The 16,077-nt window shown below is 38.7% G+C and overlaps 1 protein-coding gene across 1 annotated transcript in view; it reads left to right on the plus strand.

Moving 5' to 3' along the window:
- PDZRN4 (PDZ domain containing ring finger 4) overlaps positions 1–16,077 on the plus strand; it is a 243,905-nt gene that overhangs the window by 194,487 nt on the left and 33,341 nt on the right. The window contains exons 4-5 of the mRNA XM_042815916.1: positions 4,725–4,978; positions 6,119–6,221. Coding sequence (XP_042671850.1) covers positions 4,725–4,978; positions 6,119–6,221 — 357 coding nt within the window. The remainder of the gene's footprint in view (positions 1–4,724; positions 4,979–6,118; positions 6,222–16,077) is intronic.

Below are 16,077 nucleotides of genomic sequence, written 5' to 3' on the forward strand. Positions count from 1 at the left end.
AGAGGCATCTTTTGCATGAATGTTGAAATCTCCCTGGACAGTAAGCCTTGTGAACTCCATCATCACGTCAGACACTATCTCTGTCATTTCTCCAGGAAACCCTTGTAGCTGGACGTCTGTGGTCTAGCAAAATGCTCAAGTTATTCTTCCTTTGCCCTTACTGATTAACAGGAGGTCTCTGAGGTTTTTACTTCAGAAGAGCCAATCTTAAATTTTAAGTTGCGTATGCAAGCTACTTGCTGAAGAGAGAAGGTTATCTCTTGAACTGCTACTGTGATAACTTTTGTGATGGTTGCATTCATGTGATTACACATATTTTTCTTTTTCTTTTCTTCTTTTCCTTTTTCTCTTTTCATACATAGTATGAAGGATAGACTACAAGAAACATCAGGATTTCTGGCTCTTCATTCAAAAATTCTGGCCAGCGTTGATAGAAATCGCCAACATCAGAAAAACATTTAAAGATGAGGGTATTTCAACCACAAGCATTTAAATCTTGGAAGCAGTCTTAGTTGAAGCACTCTTACATCACTATTTTTTTTTTTTTAGATTACGAAGTGCAAGAATAACATAACAACCATCTGCTGATGTTTTTTTATATTCAGTGCTTTGTAATTTACTCCAGTCCCCTCTGTCCTTCTCTGCTGTCCACCTCTGCATGTGTGGGAATAAACCTATGTGCTGTGGTGCTGGTGTTAGAAATGGAGGTTGGCCAATGTCAGCTGATTTGTGCATGAAAAACAAAGCCTGATTGCTTGTTTATTTTCTGATGCTGTTGAAGTTTTGCATGTGGCTGGATTTAGAGCAAAGGGATGGCCAGCATCCAGGCAGCGGCCACCAGTCACTCTGGGGAAGATGCTGACAAGTGGCCCAGACTTTGCAATGTGTCCAAAAGGGGGGAGAGTGTTCATTAAACAGAAGCTTAATCAAACAGGGCAGGAGGATGGTTTACATGAGAAAAGATATATTCTTTACTTAACATTCACAACTTGCTTGTGGATTAATTAGCCCATCTGCTGCAACAAATGTATTCCCATGTCTTTGTGTTGACTGTTAAAAGTGACTGATTTCTCTATCCATTCAAAATAGTACCCTAGATTCCACTGAAAGTAACCTTTCTGATGCAAGGAATTTGTTTAATCGTCCACTAAGAACCTGTAAGTGGCTTGCTGTAAATAAGTGCTCAGCAGTCTACACCTCCCAGGGTAACTATATGTGAGTGTTAAGTTAGGGGATGTTGCAGGAGGCAGACAAACCTTAAAGAAACTGAGTGAAGAGAGCTTACAGCCCCATCTGTAGTATTGGCTTTGGGTTTTAAAATAAATTCACTCTTTCCAGCCCCAAGTGGGCAGGACAGCTGCCAGAGTAGAGTAATTCAGCTATAGATTTTCTTCTGAGAAAGGCAGCGTTCATAAATTAGGTGACCTTTATGCAGATCGACAGAGTGTGTTGATGAACTTCAAGTGACAATTTAAACAAGTATTAGGTGTCCAGAGTGCATAAGAAACCAGCATAAAGGATGGAATGCTTTCAAAGTCTTTAAATTAAACAGGCATTTAAATGAAAATAGAGGTCAGCCATATGTTGCCAGGATAAATGAAAATGTGCATCTTTTTTGATTTTTCACATTTATGTGATTTTAAAATATTAACATTCTTTGGAAATAAAATTTGCATGTAAATGGCATTAGCATGTATTTATGTCTGTTTCCTCAGACTAAGGGCTAGGTGTTGGCTGATATCAATTACACAGCTTCTGATATTTCAAAATAATCTAGCATATATTTTGTATGCTATCCAGATATCTTTTCACTTTGCTTATACAAATCTGTGGTAAAATGGTCAGCTTCTGCCAAAAATCACCACATAATTCGGGTGGGATATGGCAGAATTGTGTCCTTATTACTTGAATAGGAAAAGAAAGTGATACAACAATATGTTGTATTTTTTCCTATACACTTGCTATTAGGAGAAACACCACATCTGTTATCAGAAAGTTTTTAAAAGAATTAAAAAGGTTTGGGAAGACAGGAAAGTAATTTCTATGTTCCTAAAGCCTTGGGAATGAGAGTTATTCAGAAAGCCTGTAGGACAGTCTTTTCACAAAAGCTGCCAAAACTGTGAAAACTGTGGAAAATTGTTTCTTTGATAGGATCTGAGTTAGAAGCAGGAATGAAGCAGAGGAGAGGCTGGAGCTGAAGAGTGACTGGAAGACCCAGACTTAAAGCTTTATCTCTAATTGCCTCTATTAGACATGGCTGAATCTGAACGCCCTGGCTGTGTAACTTGTGCTATCAGAGAGGGTTTGCAGAAGCTGAGTCCTTGGGGAAATTTCTTTCATTTTCTCATAACATAGCTTATTTTTCAAGCATGCTGCCACTGCCTCTTGTACGTCACTGATATTTCTGCGTGTAACTTAGTTTAACATAACCAAAGGTTGTAATTGGATGAATTATAATTTGAAAGATAAAATCTTAACATTTTCTGGCTTCAGTCGTCAGAGAAATAGCATGCAGGTCACTCAGAAAGTAATACCTCCTGTTTATTTCCATGGAAAGTACAACAGCTACAACAGGCACAATAACACTATTTAATAGAGCAAATAGATATGCTGCTTTGTTTCCATAAACATTCAGCAAGCCTCAAAGCATGTCAGTGGGTGCAATTTTTCCACATGCAGGAATTCAATGACACACCTTTGCTTTATACACTTCAGTGTGAGATGCCATTCTGTCAGACTGCCCGTCTGCTGCCATCTGTCACGCAGCAACAAAATGTAATGGAATATTGGTGGGATATCCAACTCTACTGCCATACCACCACCATTTGCCTATGGCACTGTGGGCTGACATGATAAAGTAGGAGGCTTTTTCTTTCAGAGCAGCCCTCATACAAATGTGTTGAAATCAGGTGATTAAGCTAGCTGCCGTTCGTATTATTTGATCATAGTCTAGGTTACATTGTGTAGCACTTCTGAGGCTCCCAGATATTCAGCACATGAGTTTTGAGGGGTTTTAGGTAAAGAAATCTATTCAGGACATTTCTAATCTGCTCGTGACTGTACGGTATCAAATCCTTGCACTGATGACCACACTACAGTATGTCCTCATTTCTCTTGTCCTCATGAGTGACATGGCCATGAAAGCAGTGCTGGTTATATACTGTACTCAAGCATGCACTCTGGAAACGTATCAAGTTGGTATATGTAAGTAATTAATGGTCAACTCTGTTATAAACATCCAGCTGAGTAGGTATGGTTACACCTGTTGCCTCAAATATGACATGTTTAATCCAAATGCTTTTCCTGGCAGGCTTAAAACTGTTACTTGCTGACTGTGCTGAGTGGGTCTTTTGAGTTTGCTGGTGTTGTCCTTGGATTTTTTGGTTTGTTGGTTGTTGGTTTTTTTTGTTTGTTTGTTTTTTGACAAGAAAGTTCCAGGTATTTCTTTAATGAAAGAGTCATGTGGCAAAGAAATGTTGCTTTCAGCAAAAGTCTCTGGTGGATTTTGTCCAATGTCTGGGAAGGGCTTAGAGTTCGTTCATTAAGGAGAAGTTTTAGGACTTGATAGTCTATATAACAAAGTAAATTTGGGCATTATGTTGCAGTAGAATCCTATTTCTGATTTGCTGTCAGTGAGGAGATTTTCACAGGGATATAAATTTAAATCTATCTTTGGCACTATTCAGATATTCACAGTTCTTTCTAGAAAATAATGCCATTCTACCACAGTACAGGATCATCTCACCTCCACAGCAGCTCACAACAGTTTGATGCTGTGCAACAGAACAGAATCCCATGGCTCTGAAAACAATGCAGAATTGTAGTTTCTGTGTAACTTTCTGTATTGTTGCACTGTCTTTTAGGACTTGGATACCGGCTGCTGTTGGCAAATTAGTCATTGCATTTTGTAGTGGGATGATTCTCGTCAAGTTTTCCCTTAATGCTTGAGTTCATGTGAATTCAGCACTAAGTCTTACAGTTACCTTTTTTTAATATGAAAAGACCCCACTTGGACTTGTAGGAATTTGCTACTTCACTTAGCAGCAGAAAGAAACCTTTCTACACAGTCTTTTATTTTCCCCAAACTGTGCTGCATTTGCAGCACAATTTTCTGTTTTATTAGTTGTCTGTTTGTAGCAAATAAATTCTTCAGTTTGTTTGCCTTAGATTTCTCTTTCCTTGAAATAGCAGCAGCTGACTGTCAGTCAAATCTTCCCTTTTTTGGCCTTAATTATTGTATGAATGCAATAGCTGATAAGTGGCAAAACACTGAAAGTTGGCCTTGTTTCTTTTCAGATATCCAAGATGTGTTTATTGACTTCTGCATTAATAACAATACCATGCCAGAAATCCCTTATTATGGTTGCAAGCCACAGAAAATGTTGAAATTGAAAATTAAAGACACCCCTCCTTTTTCATTTGTACTTTATGAGGGAAATAAAATAAAACGAGAGAACTAATTTTAAATGTTTCTTTGCTGTTTTGAGATTCCATTGTGACAGTTCAAAACATTTCTATTTTCTATGATAAAGAATTTATTTATTCTCTAGCCTTATCTGCTCTCTTGCATGACTACCAAAAGAAAGTTCAGTCGATGTCAGCAAATGACTTGATGTATTGCTCAAGTAGTTACTCTGCCTGTATTTTACACCCTCATTTTTGTTCTGCCTTTTCTCTTGTGTGTGATCTTTGGTATATCTATATATTTTTCTGTTTTTGTCTAGGTCAATGGGAAGGACCTCTCCAAGGCCACTCATGAAGAGGCAGTGGAAGCTTTTCGCAATGCTAAGGAGCCAATTGTAGTTCAGGTTTTACGAAGAGCCCCAATTAGCAAAGCTCATGGTAGCTCTCAGGATGTACGGCTTGTGGATGCCTGCACTCAAACCGACATCACTTTTGAGCACATTATGGCTCTGGCCAAACTAAGGCCTTCCACACCTCCTGTTCCTGATATCTGTCCTTTTCTGCTTTCAGACAGGTATGGCTTATCTTCTGTAGTTTTCAGGTGATATTAAGGCATTGCAATTGCCTTTAGTTTTCTTTCACAAAAGTAAGAGGAACAGTTTGAATAAATTGTAGATGTTGGTATTTGTTGCCCCATTTAGACTTTACTGATGATTTTCCTCAACTCTTGCATTAGACCGCAGGAAGGAATGTTGTTCTCACTTACTTTGTGCTCATGCACAATGTTCATCTAAACATTAAGCTTTGATCAAGAAGAAAAACAGTTCTGTGTTCCAAAGTATTGAAAAGGCTTATAAAACACATAAAGAGATGTCTTGTTACTTTCTATTATTTCAAACTTCTTAAAGAAAGAGGGAAAGTAATTTATTTTATTTTATTAAAAGTCCCCCTTAGCTAAGGCAATTCAAAAATGTGGAGAAGGAAAGTACAATTTCTCCTTTCATATGGTATATAATGTGAATTATGCCTTCGTTGAATGAACATCTTCTGAACTGTAATTGGATGCAAACATCATTTAAAAAAAAGGGTTTGAGGTAGATCCCCACCTGCGATCCAAAGCTGTACCTAAGTGCATGTTGTGAAGACCTTTGTGTCTCAAACTCATGTAACCATTCAGTTTACCGACATTCTAAAATGTGCGGTTATTCAAGTGCCCTTCATCACCCTGTTATCACTTTAACAAAACCATATAATGCAAAGCATTTAATGCAAGCACTTGAACAACTTTAAGCCTGATGTTGGTTGTAGATTGAAGATGTTCATGTTTTTATAACGAGATGATTGATAAGTTGGCACTGATCATGGTGCAGCATATGAATGTGTAGTTAGGTACATTAATGAGCAAAAGGAATTCCAAATGTTCATAATTAAGTAGTTTGGCCTGAAATAGACCCTGTTAAGAGATCACACTCTGCAAATCTAACAAAAGATGAACCCAGCAAAATGAGCTAATCTACAATCTGAGCTTTTGAAAAGAAAACAGCCCTTTCTACTTCAGGTCCTATTTCATTCAGGCTCTCAGGCAATTGAGAGTAATATTTCAGAGATAAGAAAACTACAGATCAGGGGTTTTGTGTGATTTTTAAAAATCATTTTTAATTTAAAAAACAAATTATTTCATCTACTGTTTTTTTTATTGCTTTGTTCTACGTAGCTGCCATTCTCTTCAGCCAGTGGAGCATGAATTTTATGAAGGTAATGAGTATCTTTCCAGCCTGCCTGCTGATGCAGATAGAGCAGAGGACTTTGAGTATGAGGTAAGATCAATGGCACACTGCAACCTCTCTTTCTGCTATTATAGATATGGTGTTTGCACAGGTAATAGCAAGCTCCTCTGGGGAAAAATTGAAAATAATTAATATCAGAAAGTGTTCTTTTTTACCTGTATAATTTCACAAGCTCTACTGTAGTTAGTTTATGCATGTGAAACACGGAAGTGAAATTCTGCACTGGGTGTCACCAAACAAGTTTGGGATGCCTTTTAAGTATGCTCCCTCTTTGTGCAGTTGAGACTGTAACTCAGCTGCATTCTTTTTGCAATTTTACCTCTCTGAAGCAAAAAAAAATCAGAAATGGTAGCTGAAAACTTAATTCTTCTTTTTCTTCTCTCTAATTTTAAGAATTAATTGGCCTTTACTCATGCCTTAGGGATTAGTCTCGCAGATACTTGGGCGTGTGCTTGAGCATTTGAAAGATCAGGTTATAACTTTGAAAATTAATATAATTTCTGTTATTTGCTCTTTGAATTTGACATTAGAAGTATTGCAATTACAAGAAATTGTGCTGTGTACCACAGGTCTCCCTTTGCTTTTAATGTATTGTATTCTCTAGTGACAAGGGTGGATGTCTTTCTGAATCACTGGAAAATCTTTTTTGGGGCTTCCCCAAATGATAGCATGATTGTTGTTGTTCTTCATTAGATTTTCATTTCAATACCTGAATGGTATTCTTGCCTGTCAATCATTGAATTTTTGTGTTTTCTGCTATATTTCAGGAAGAATATATTTGTAGAAGCAGGCATAAGAAGCAGATGGTTCTTTTTATTATTAAACGGTGCTAAGTCTTTGTATAAGTTCACATTGCTGTATTTTAAACAGGAGTGATTATAAATGATTAAATACCTTTAATACAAGGTTTACCTTTAATGCCTTTAATACAAGACTTAAAATATCCTATCCTTCTGTTTGCAGTATCCTAAGAAATGTTTTTAAAGGTTTCACATAACTATTTGACATTTGGAAATGAAATGAATGGCAAAAGCTTTGGCAAATATGCTATGTCTTCACTTTTATCTTATCTTTAGCAGCTAAGATGCTTTACTGCACGTTCATCTCATTGTTCTTTTCTCCTAGCAGCTTGGGGAATCCAAGTTCTTCCCCAGGAAGTAGAAAAATCAAATAACATCTGCTTAGTGAATCTCAATCAAAACAAGCAAACTTTTATTTGAACTTCTCAAAAAATCATTGCTAGGGATTAGTGAAATCATTATTTCTTCCCAGTTGGGTTTTGGTGTGATATCTCACAGCATAAGAATCTCAGAGCTTACATACTGCTTCAGCTCCCTGGGTGTAATACAATATTAAGTTTCTGTGACAAGTGTATTTGTTTATATTGCTTTTTCCTTAAACTAGTAGGAGCTATTTTTCAAGTAATATTTAAATAAATTAGTAATGGAAACATCTAGAAGAAATAAATTTTAAAAAGATACATTTTTAGGTGAAAATATTCTTTCACTAGATTATCAGCTACATATTAAAATAGTAATGGATTTCAAATCTGCATAGGGTCTACCTAGTGTAATCAAGTCCTCTTTATGGCCATTATTAATCTCTAATAATAGTTGGCACAAGTATTATCATAGTGGCAAATACTTCAGCAGATTCTCAGTTGCCTGTAATCACTGCTAATCATACCATCACAGCCATTAATTTACTGTCAGCTGTGATTCAGTGGCCCAAGGCAAATGCACTGAGTGATTGAAATAGTGTTTCATGTGAAATTCAAATAGGAAATGAACTGTCTGCTCTCCCTTCAGGAGAAGAATCCATTCTAAATAGGAAAGGTTTGAAGGAGAAGCATCTTGGAACCTTTTACTAGAGCTCCAAATGTGAAACCCTTTCCTAAAATTTAAACCTGTGTGGTGGTAGCACTATGATTTATTATGATCGCTCATTGGTTGTATTATCTGTTGTTTAATATCCTCATAAGAAGTTATTTAATATCCTTATGAGAAGTTATTAAGCTCCTTTAGTGTAAGTAGAGAGCCCAGAGATACACATCTTCAAAAACAGATCTCGTGAAGTACCGAGTCAAAATGGATTTTCTAGCTGTCCAGGGGAAAAGCAGCAGGGCATTAACTTTCCTTCTTTGTAAGGACTTTCTGGTGTGAGCCCCAGCTAATTACACAGAACAAAACAAACTACCTGGTTAGCATTTCCATGCATTAAAAGGATAGCTGGATAGGTTTAACAGAAGCAAGTGTAGAGTCTTGCATCTAGGGAGGAATAATTGCAAGCACCGCTACAGGTGGGGGATGACCTGCTGGAGAGGAGCTCTGCGGAGAGGGACCTGGGTGTCCTGGTGGACGACAGGTTGGCCATGAGCCAGCAGTGTGCCCTTGTGGCCAAAAAGGCCAATGGCATCCTGGGATGCATTAAAAAGAGCGTGGCCAGCAGGTCGAGGGAGGTGATCCTCCCCCTTTACTCTGCCCTGGTAAGGCCTCATCTGGAGTACTGCGTCCAGTTCTGGGCTCCCCAGTACAAAGACAGGGATCTCTTGGAAAGAGTCCAGTGGAGGGTCACAAAGATGGTGAAGGGCCTGGAGCATCTCTCCTATGAAGACAGGCTAAGTGAGTGGGGTCTGTTCAGCCTTGAGAAAAGAAGGCTGAGAGGGACTTGATCCAAGTCTATAAATATCTAAGGTGTGAGGGGCAGAGTGTCAAGGCCAGACTGTTTTCAGCAGTGTGTGGAGACAGGACAAGGGGAAACGGCTGGAAACTGCAGCATAGGAAGTTCTGCACAAATGTGTGCAAGAACTTCTTTACAGTGAGGTGACGGAGCACTGGAACAGGCTGCCCAGGGAGGTGGTGGAGTCTCCTTCTCTGGAGATGTTCAAGACCTGCCTGGATGCCTACCTGTGTGACCTGGTGTAGGGAACCTGCTTTGGCAGGGGGGTTGGACTCGATGATCTCTGGAGGTCCCTTCCAACCCCTATGATTCTGTGATTCTGTGATAGGTAAGCAGCTCACAAGTCTCCATGTCAAACCAAAGAACTTAAAAATGAATTTTGAAGCCAAATGTGGAGATTTCAGAAAGGTTTTGAAACAAGGTAGTATGCAGAAAGAGTACTAATGACTGATTATTTTCTAGAATGGTGCAAAGTTCCTCCATTTTGATGTGACAAATAGAAAGTATGTAACCAAATCAGGAAATGAAGAAGTGAGATTATTAACAACTGAGATGCCGTAAACAAGAATGTCTTCCAAGAAAGGCAATGTCCTCCAAAGCTTTGATCAACTTGGAACTGGCTTACAGATAAGTGCCGGAGTTTACCTGAATTACCACCATAAAAAGAAAACAAGACGATCATATCTGATACCCAGCACTGGGGATATGGACTTGCACTTGCTGGTGGATTTTGTAGGATTAGACACTTGCAAGATTCCATTTGTTCACTAGAAAAAAAAATAATGGTTTGAGTACAGTTTGCCACAGCTCAATAAACTCAAGTACAAGCCAATTGTCTTGGAAGGGTGAACTCCCTGGGAGGCTCATTAGGCTCCATTCAGCACCATACTTTAAACAAATAGCTGGGAAGATGACAAAGCTGGGGGATTGCTGGGAGCCAGCTCAAGTGTCCTAATGTGTCTCCTGCAAAGCTTGTCCTAAAAGGAATTTAAATTGTTGATTTATATTGAGACAGGTTAGAGCCAGCAACAGTCTGTGTTGACAGAAAGAGATCAAAAGATCTGTGCTTCTGGCATACCCAGATACCCAGGAGGACTTTTAAGATAAAGTAGGAACTGACCAATTTGTAAATGCTCAGTTGGACTTGAAGTCAAGATGACTGAAAGAGAGCCAAATATTTTCAAGGACAAACCCAGCTTCTCTCTGGCTATGAGTTGTGCTGCTGGAATTACCTCATGTGATACTAGAGTATGCATCACACTGCCTATTACCAATGAGGCAAAAGGACTAAAACCATTGTAGCCTCCAGTAATTTTGTGTTACATATAGCTCTAAAATTTGCACTAAAGATTTGTGCTTGTTAGAAGTGCAGAAGATACTGGTTCTAGAGAGGAGTAAACAAGCTTTGCTAATAACACTTCTGAACCTGCTATCAAAGAGAGAAAAGCACCATATACTTGGTTAGGAACATTTGTTGTAATGCAGAGATTAGAGGTACAAAATCAGTTACATACTGAAACAGTGAAATGAATTGAACCAAAAAAAAAAAACGTTGTAAAGACAAAGCTGGATGAAAGAGTGCATCACTAGTGTCTGGTCCTACATACTCAGTCTGAGATGATTGCCTCTCAAAAAGAGAGACGACAGAAAATAAAATGTTACAGGCAGTCACAAGCAGATATTATTGTTTAGTCAACAGTTCTTTATCCTGTGGCAGAAACCTTAATAACGTCTGTGTACTAAAAAGTACCCTTAAACAAAGTGAAAGTGTGAAGTGATTGGATTTTGCCATGAGAGGTGATGTTATGGAAATTACAGCTCCTAAAATCTTGTGCATCTGAGATAAGAAAGATTCTTTTTTTTTCCACTGGATGCCAGGATTATCATTTTCAGAATGAAAAATGCAGAATGGCAACCATTATCTCAGCCTATCTGTGTCCAATGACTCCTGTTTTAATGTATGCAAATACACATGCTGACAGGTTGAGGCAGTATTAATCATATTACCTGGAAGAATTTGCCAAAGGTTGAGTAGACCTTATATGAAATTATGAGGATGCTCTTGATGCTTTTCACTTCATATGTTAGAAATCTTGGAGCTTCTCTGCTTTGCTAGGAAGAATTGATAAGTATTGCTCAAGAATTTAGTGCATGTCACCAAATCAACAGACCAGTATGCTAGATGCACAAGTAAGATTTTTCTATGGCAAGATTTTCAGAAGCTTTTTATGAATAAATAAAGAGTCAGATATCCCACCAGAAATGGCAACCACAGAAGAGCATAGTAATATTATATTGAGAAAAAAAGCATAGAAATATTACATTGAGAAAAAACCTGCCATTTTGATTCCTTCCATGGTCTGAAAAAAACAGAGCTTCTGAAAATGAGAAAATTCATATGAAAGATTCTTGATTCCATTATTAGTGTCTCTTCATGAGAAGAGCAACCCATGGGTTAATACCTTGTCTCAAAATTGAGTAGTTGTAAGTTCATTTTGTACTTGGTAGTTGCAAGAGACAGATTTTTAGTCAGGATAAGGAAATGTGTATGTGTATGCACACTGAATGTAAGTGCTAATTTATGGTTCTGCACAGCCGTTCTCTTAAACGTGTTGATAAGTATTTGCACTCATAAATCTGCTAACTGTAAATGTGGATTAGCCCTTTCAGTTCTATCACTGGCCCGATCCAACTGCACTGAAATTGCTGAGGTTTTCTTTTGACCTGAGCATTTTTGGATCATATGCTATTGCCTGTTTTCACAAATAACTAAACAAGAAAGAGAAAGCAGTTTGAAAATTAAAGGAACTGGCCTCAAAAAAGTTTTTGCGTAGAGCCAAACTCCTTAAAACTCTCGTAGCAGGGAAAATTTTGTTCTGTTGTCTTCATTTCTCTTACTGTAACTGATGCGATGGAGAGGTAAAGCTTGGGTTTGCTGTTCCAAGTAACACTCCTGAGTGTTACGTAGGGAAGATTGCTCTGTCAGGTGCAAATTTGAATTTTCCGTTTCTGTGGCAGAACATTTTGTCACTGATATGCTTTCTCTTCAGAACCAAAAGGAGTAATTTTGTTCAGATAGTAATCCAAGTGAGGTTGTTGAACCATATAAGTCACGTGAATGCAGAAAGTGTTGTGGGTGGAGGCCCCCAGCTCTCTAGCTATAGGGCCCTGCTGTTAAATATGGATGCCAGAGCCTTTCTGGAAGGCCCATCACTGCTGTAGGAGGCCAAGAGAGACCAGCCTGCCTTGTGAATTAGTATTTAAGGCCTTTCCAGCACAGGGATTATTTAACCAATAAACCAAAGGGATCTGTCTATCTTGTAAATACATATTTAGGGCCTTCTTAACATGAGGATTACTGAGTTGATAGTGTGTAACAGCTCCCTTCAGAGCTGTGATAGCCTGCAAACACCCTTTAGCGAACATTATGGGCACTTGTGGCGGTGCAATTGGAGCTCCTGTCTCAATTGCTAGCACCTGAATAAACAGTTTTTATGGGAGCAGTGCCCGTGCGCACACTGCCAGAGCTTCTGAAAGCTAGTCAGGCTCTTTTGTTTTGTTACCTGATGAGTATTTCTGTACATAAGAGCTAACTCAAAAGATGGAAGCATAACCAGCTAAATGGAAGACATTCCTGAGATAAGAGCTTTCCAGAAATCCCTTATATGTAGCATGGCATTTTTCCTTACATCTATTAAGTTGTGTTTTTTAATAATATAAAGGGGTGAGAGAAAGAGACAGAGTGAGCGAAATCCTGCTTCAGCAGGGATCACACGAGACAAGTTCTAGCCAAATGCAGGTAGGATGGCAGTGAAGTGAATGAGCAGAACCACTCTGATACCTTTGTGACTTGCTATCACTTTGAGCTTTTTTCTTTTCTATTTCCTGCTGGGATTCGATTCCTTTTCTCCTGAGCCTCGTAAAACTTGGGAGGAATCAGAAAGAGTCTTCAGTGAATGAAAGGCAGATTTCAAATTCAGCAAACACCAGATATAATTGAAAGTAGAAGGCTTCAAGAAATATGATGTTATACAGGCAGAATCCTAATAGAGTTGTAGCTGTTGCAATGTTGAAGAGCCAAAGTTGTGTACAAGGCCGTGCCCTACCATTGAGGTCAAATCTCATTGGTGTAATGGGGAAGATGTGATAAGGCTTGCTGGTATATATGGTGTAGATTTTAAAGGGTAAACAGGCACTATTCACCACATGCCTGCTGCTGTTGCAGTGGTGCTGGAAGGACTGACCTGACAAGTCAGAGTGGGCTCAGATAAATTGCAAATTACCGTCCTACATCTATTTTCTGTCTAGCATTTCATAATTGCCTTAAAGGTACTGCTGAATAGTAGGTGTTCCATAGTATAAAGACATTATACCAAGGTTGCTGCTCAGGAATTTCAAAGTAATTTTTAATATTAATTAACACCTGTTAAGGAGCTTCGTGAAGGATGTAAACACATATGTATGTGCTTGTGATACAGAGAATCACAGAAATACAGAGAAAACTACAAGCTATATCTTTAATACACTAATTGGGAAACCTGCAAGGAACTCTCTTTCTTTGACTAGTAAATAGAATATTGTTTCAGCTGGGCCTGTTGAAAAAAATTGCAATAGAGCTTTTAAAAGCATTCCTCAAAATTTTCTCATTTGAACTCAAAAGTAATTCTGAGCTACTAATAGCCACTGTGTGATTCATCTGACTGTCACTGTGGACTATTACATTGGAAAAGTGACAGTTAAAATGGAGAAGTGACATTGGTACATTTTTTCCCTGTAAATCTTTGAATAGCACTGTGTAATAAATAAAATAAAACTCTTTTAGCATGCATTTGGCATACTACAGCAAAAGATCATGCATTTCACTGATATTTTTATGTTCAAGACCCCTGGAGATTTAAGTCATCATAATCTACTTATAAACAATAATAAATATGTAATTTCTCCCTAACTGTGACCAACTGTACACTGTAAATGAGCTAAATATTAGTAAAAAAAAAAAAAAAAGGGAACATTTCTTTACTTCTGATTTTGCAGTCAAAGTGCAAGGTTTTGCATTTGGGCCGGAGGAATCCCAGGCATCCATACAGACTGAATGAGCAGTCCAAAGAGCAGCTCTGCAGAGAAGGACCTAGGGGTCATGATAGATGAAAAGCTTAACATGAGCCAGCAGTGTGCTCTTGCAGCTCGAAAAGCAAATGATATCCTGGGCTCCATCAAAAGAGGGGTGGCCAGCAGGGACAGGGAGTTGGCTGTCCCCCTCTTCTCTGCTCTTATGAGGCCCCATCTGGTGTACTGTGTCCAGGTCTGGAGCCCCAGTACAAGAAAGACAGGGAGCTGTTGGAGAGGTCCCAGAGGAGAACATGAAGATGATCAGGGGACTGGAGCACCTCCCCTATGAAGATAGGCTGAGGGAGCTGGGCTTGTTCAGCCTGGAGAAAAGAAGGCTCCGGGGTGACCTCAGTGCAGCCTTTCAGTACCTAAAGGGAGCCTACAGGCAGGAGGGGAATCAACTCTTTGAAAGGGTAGATAACAGCAGGACAAGGGGAAATGGTTTTAAGTTGAGGGAGGGAAGATTTAGGTTGGATGTCAGGGGAAAATTCTTCACAGAGAGTGTGGTGAGGTGATGGAACAGGCTGCCCAGAGAGGCTGTGGATGCCTCAACCCTGGAGGTGATCAAGGCCAGGTTTGATGGGCAGCCTGGTCTAGTATTGAATGTGGAGGTTGGTGGCCCTGCATGTGGCAGGGGGGTTGAAGATTCATGATCCTTGAGGTCCCTTCCAACCCTGGTCATTCTGTGATTCTGTGATTCTGTGATTCTGTCAGTTTTCAAGTATAAATTAATTAAACTTAACACTGTTCCTCTGGGGTACTTCAGTACTGCTATATCCTGCATTGCCACAGGAATTCACAAGCAGGTGAACTGAGGACAGTCTGAGTCAGTTCTACTGCCAAGACAGTCAGTGACAGAACTGGCAGTAAAAATACCACAGCCTTTATTTATAATGCTGCTTTGTTTTGTTTTTGTTTTTGTGGCTTTTTTTGCCATAAAATCACTCTTCTTCCTGTTCCATCAGCTAGATGGAAGAGAACATACGGGTAATTTTTGCCATAGCTATTTGTTAATTTTTAGTATGTTATTGTATCTCATCACAAAAATCTGACATTCAAAGCAGATGAACTTGCTGTCATCTTACCTCCCATAAGTAATGAACATCCCAGTTTAGTGGCTTGAATTGTGTCCCCAGCTATAGGACATCATGAGAGAATGGGGAGGAAAAGACACAAAACTGACATGGGCAAATTTATCAAAGTTATTACCATTTATTGTGTTTTAAAACAGGAGGAAAATATATCAAGTCAGTGATATTCATTTTGTTTCATGATTTCATAAAACAAACACAGTTTTACTTCTTACTTTACCTGGAAGCAAATAAAAATTCTTCTTTGTTGTCAGAGCTTATGTTTTCCCTAGAAAATGAAGAAAAGTGAGCTTAGTTCAGCAGCACTTTATTGTTGGGCAACATTGCAACATATGGCATGTGTTTTTCACTGAGTGAAGGAAGAGGAAGGTGCTGGCATTATTTTCATATTTATGGAAATCTGTGGATTATAAATCTTATGTTTTGGATACGTGCTTTGTTTAGACAGTTTTTATAGCATTATACTACATACCCCTGTTTTACAGTGAAAATGTTCCTAAGGTTTTTATTAATGCTGTTTTTCATATGCCTCCTGCTTGAAAGTGTGTTCAGTGTGTTTCAGAGTCATGGAATCTGGCTATCTAGACAAAGGACACAAGAAAATACTTTCTTTTGTATATTCCTATAAAGTCACATTTTTAAATCTTAGTATATTAGGAAATTCATGAGCACAGGAAGCAAGGACCAAATCCCTCTGGCAAGACAGGAACCTTTTACAAGAAAATAGACTTTAAACAAGGCTTCGGTATTATGCATGCTGGGCCTTCAGAGGAGAAATAAAAAAAACCCCAAAAAACAGAAGCAGTCTTTTTTCTGGAAGTTTGCTTTTTTATTTAATGAGGCAGCTCTTCAAAGAGAATGTGATAGTCATTCCTGGAGGGCATGGACTGTAAGTTAGAAATCCAGGTGAGACTGTATTGTGCATCAAAAAAGCAGATGATGGTTTTGCTTTGTATTTCATCTCCTGATATGGTCAATTTATGCAAGTATGTGTTTGGGGAAGGAGG

The sequence above is a fragment of the Centrocercus urophasianus genome, unplaced genomic scaffold (assembly GCF_019232065.1).
Source record: "Centrocercus urophasianus isolate 14NV4802_14NV808 unplaced genomic scaffold, USGS_Curo_1.0 seq_15, whole genome shotgun sequence".
Taxonomy (NCBI): domain Eukaryota; kingdom Metazoa; phylum Chordata; class Aves; order Galliformes; family Phasianidae; genus Centrocercus; species Centrocercus urophasianus.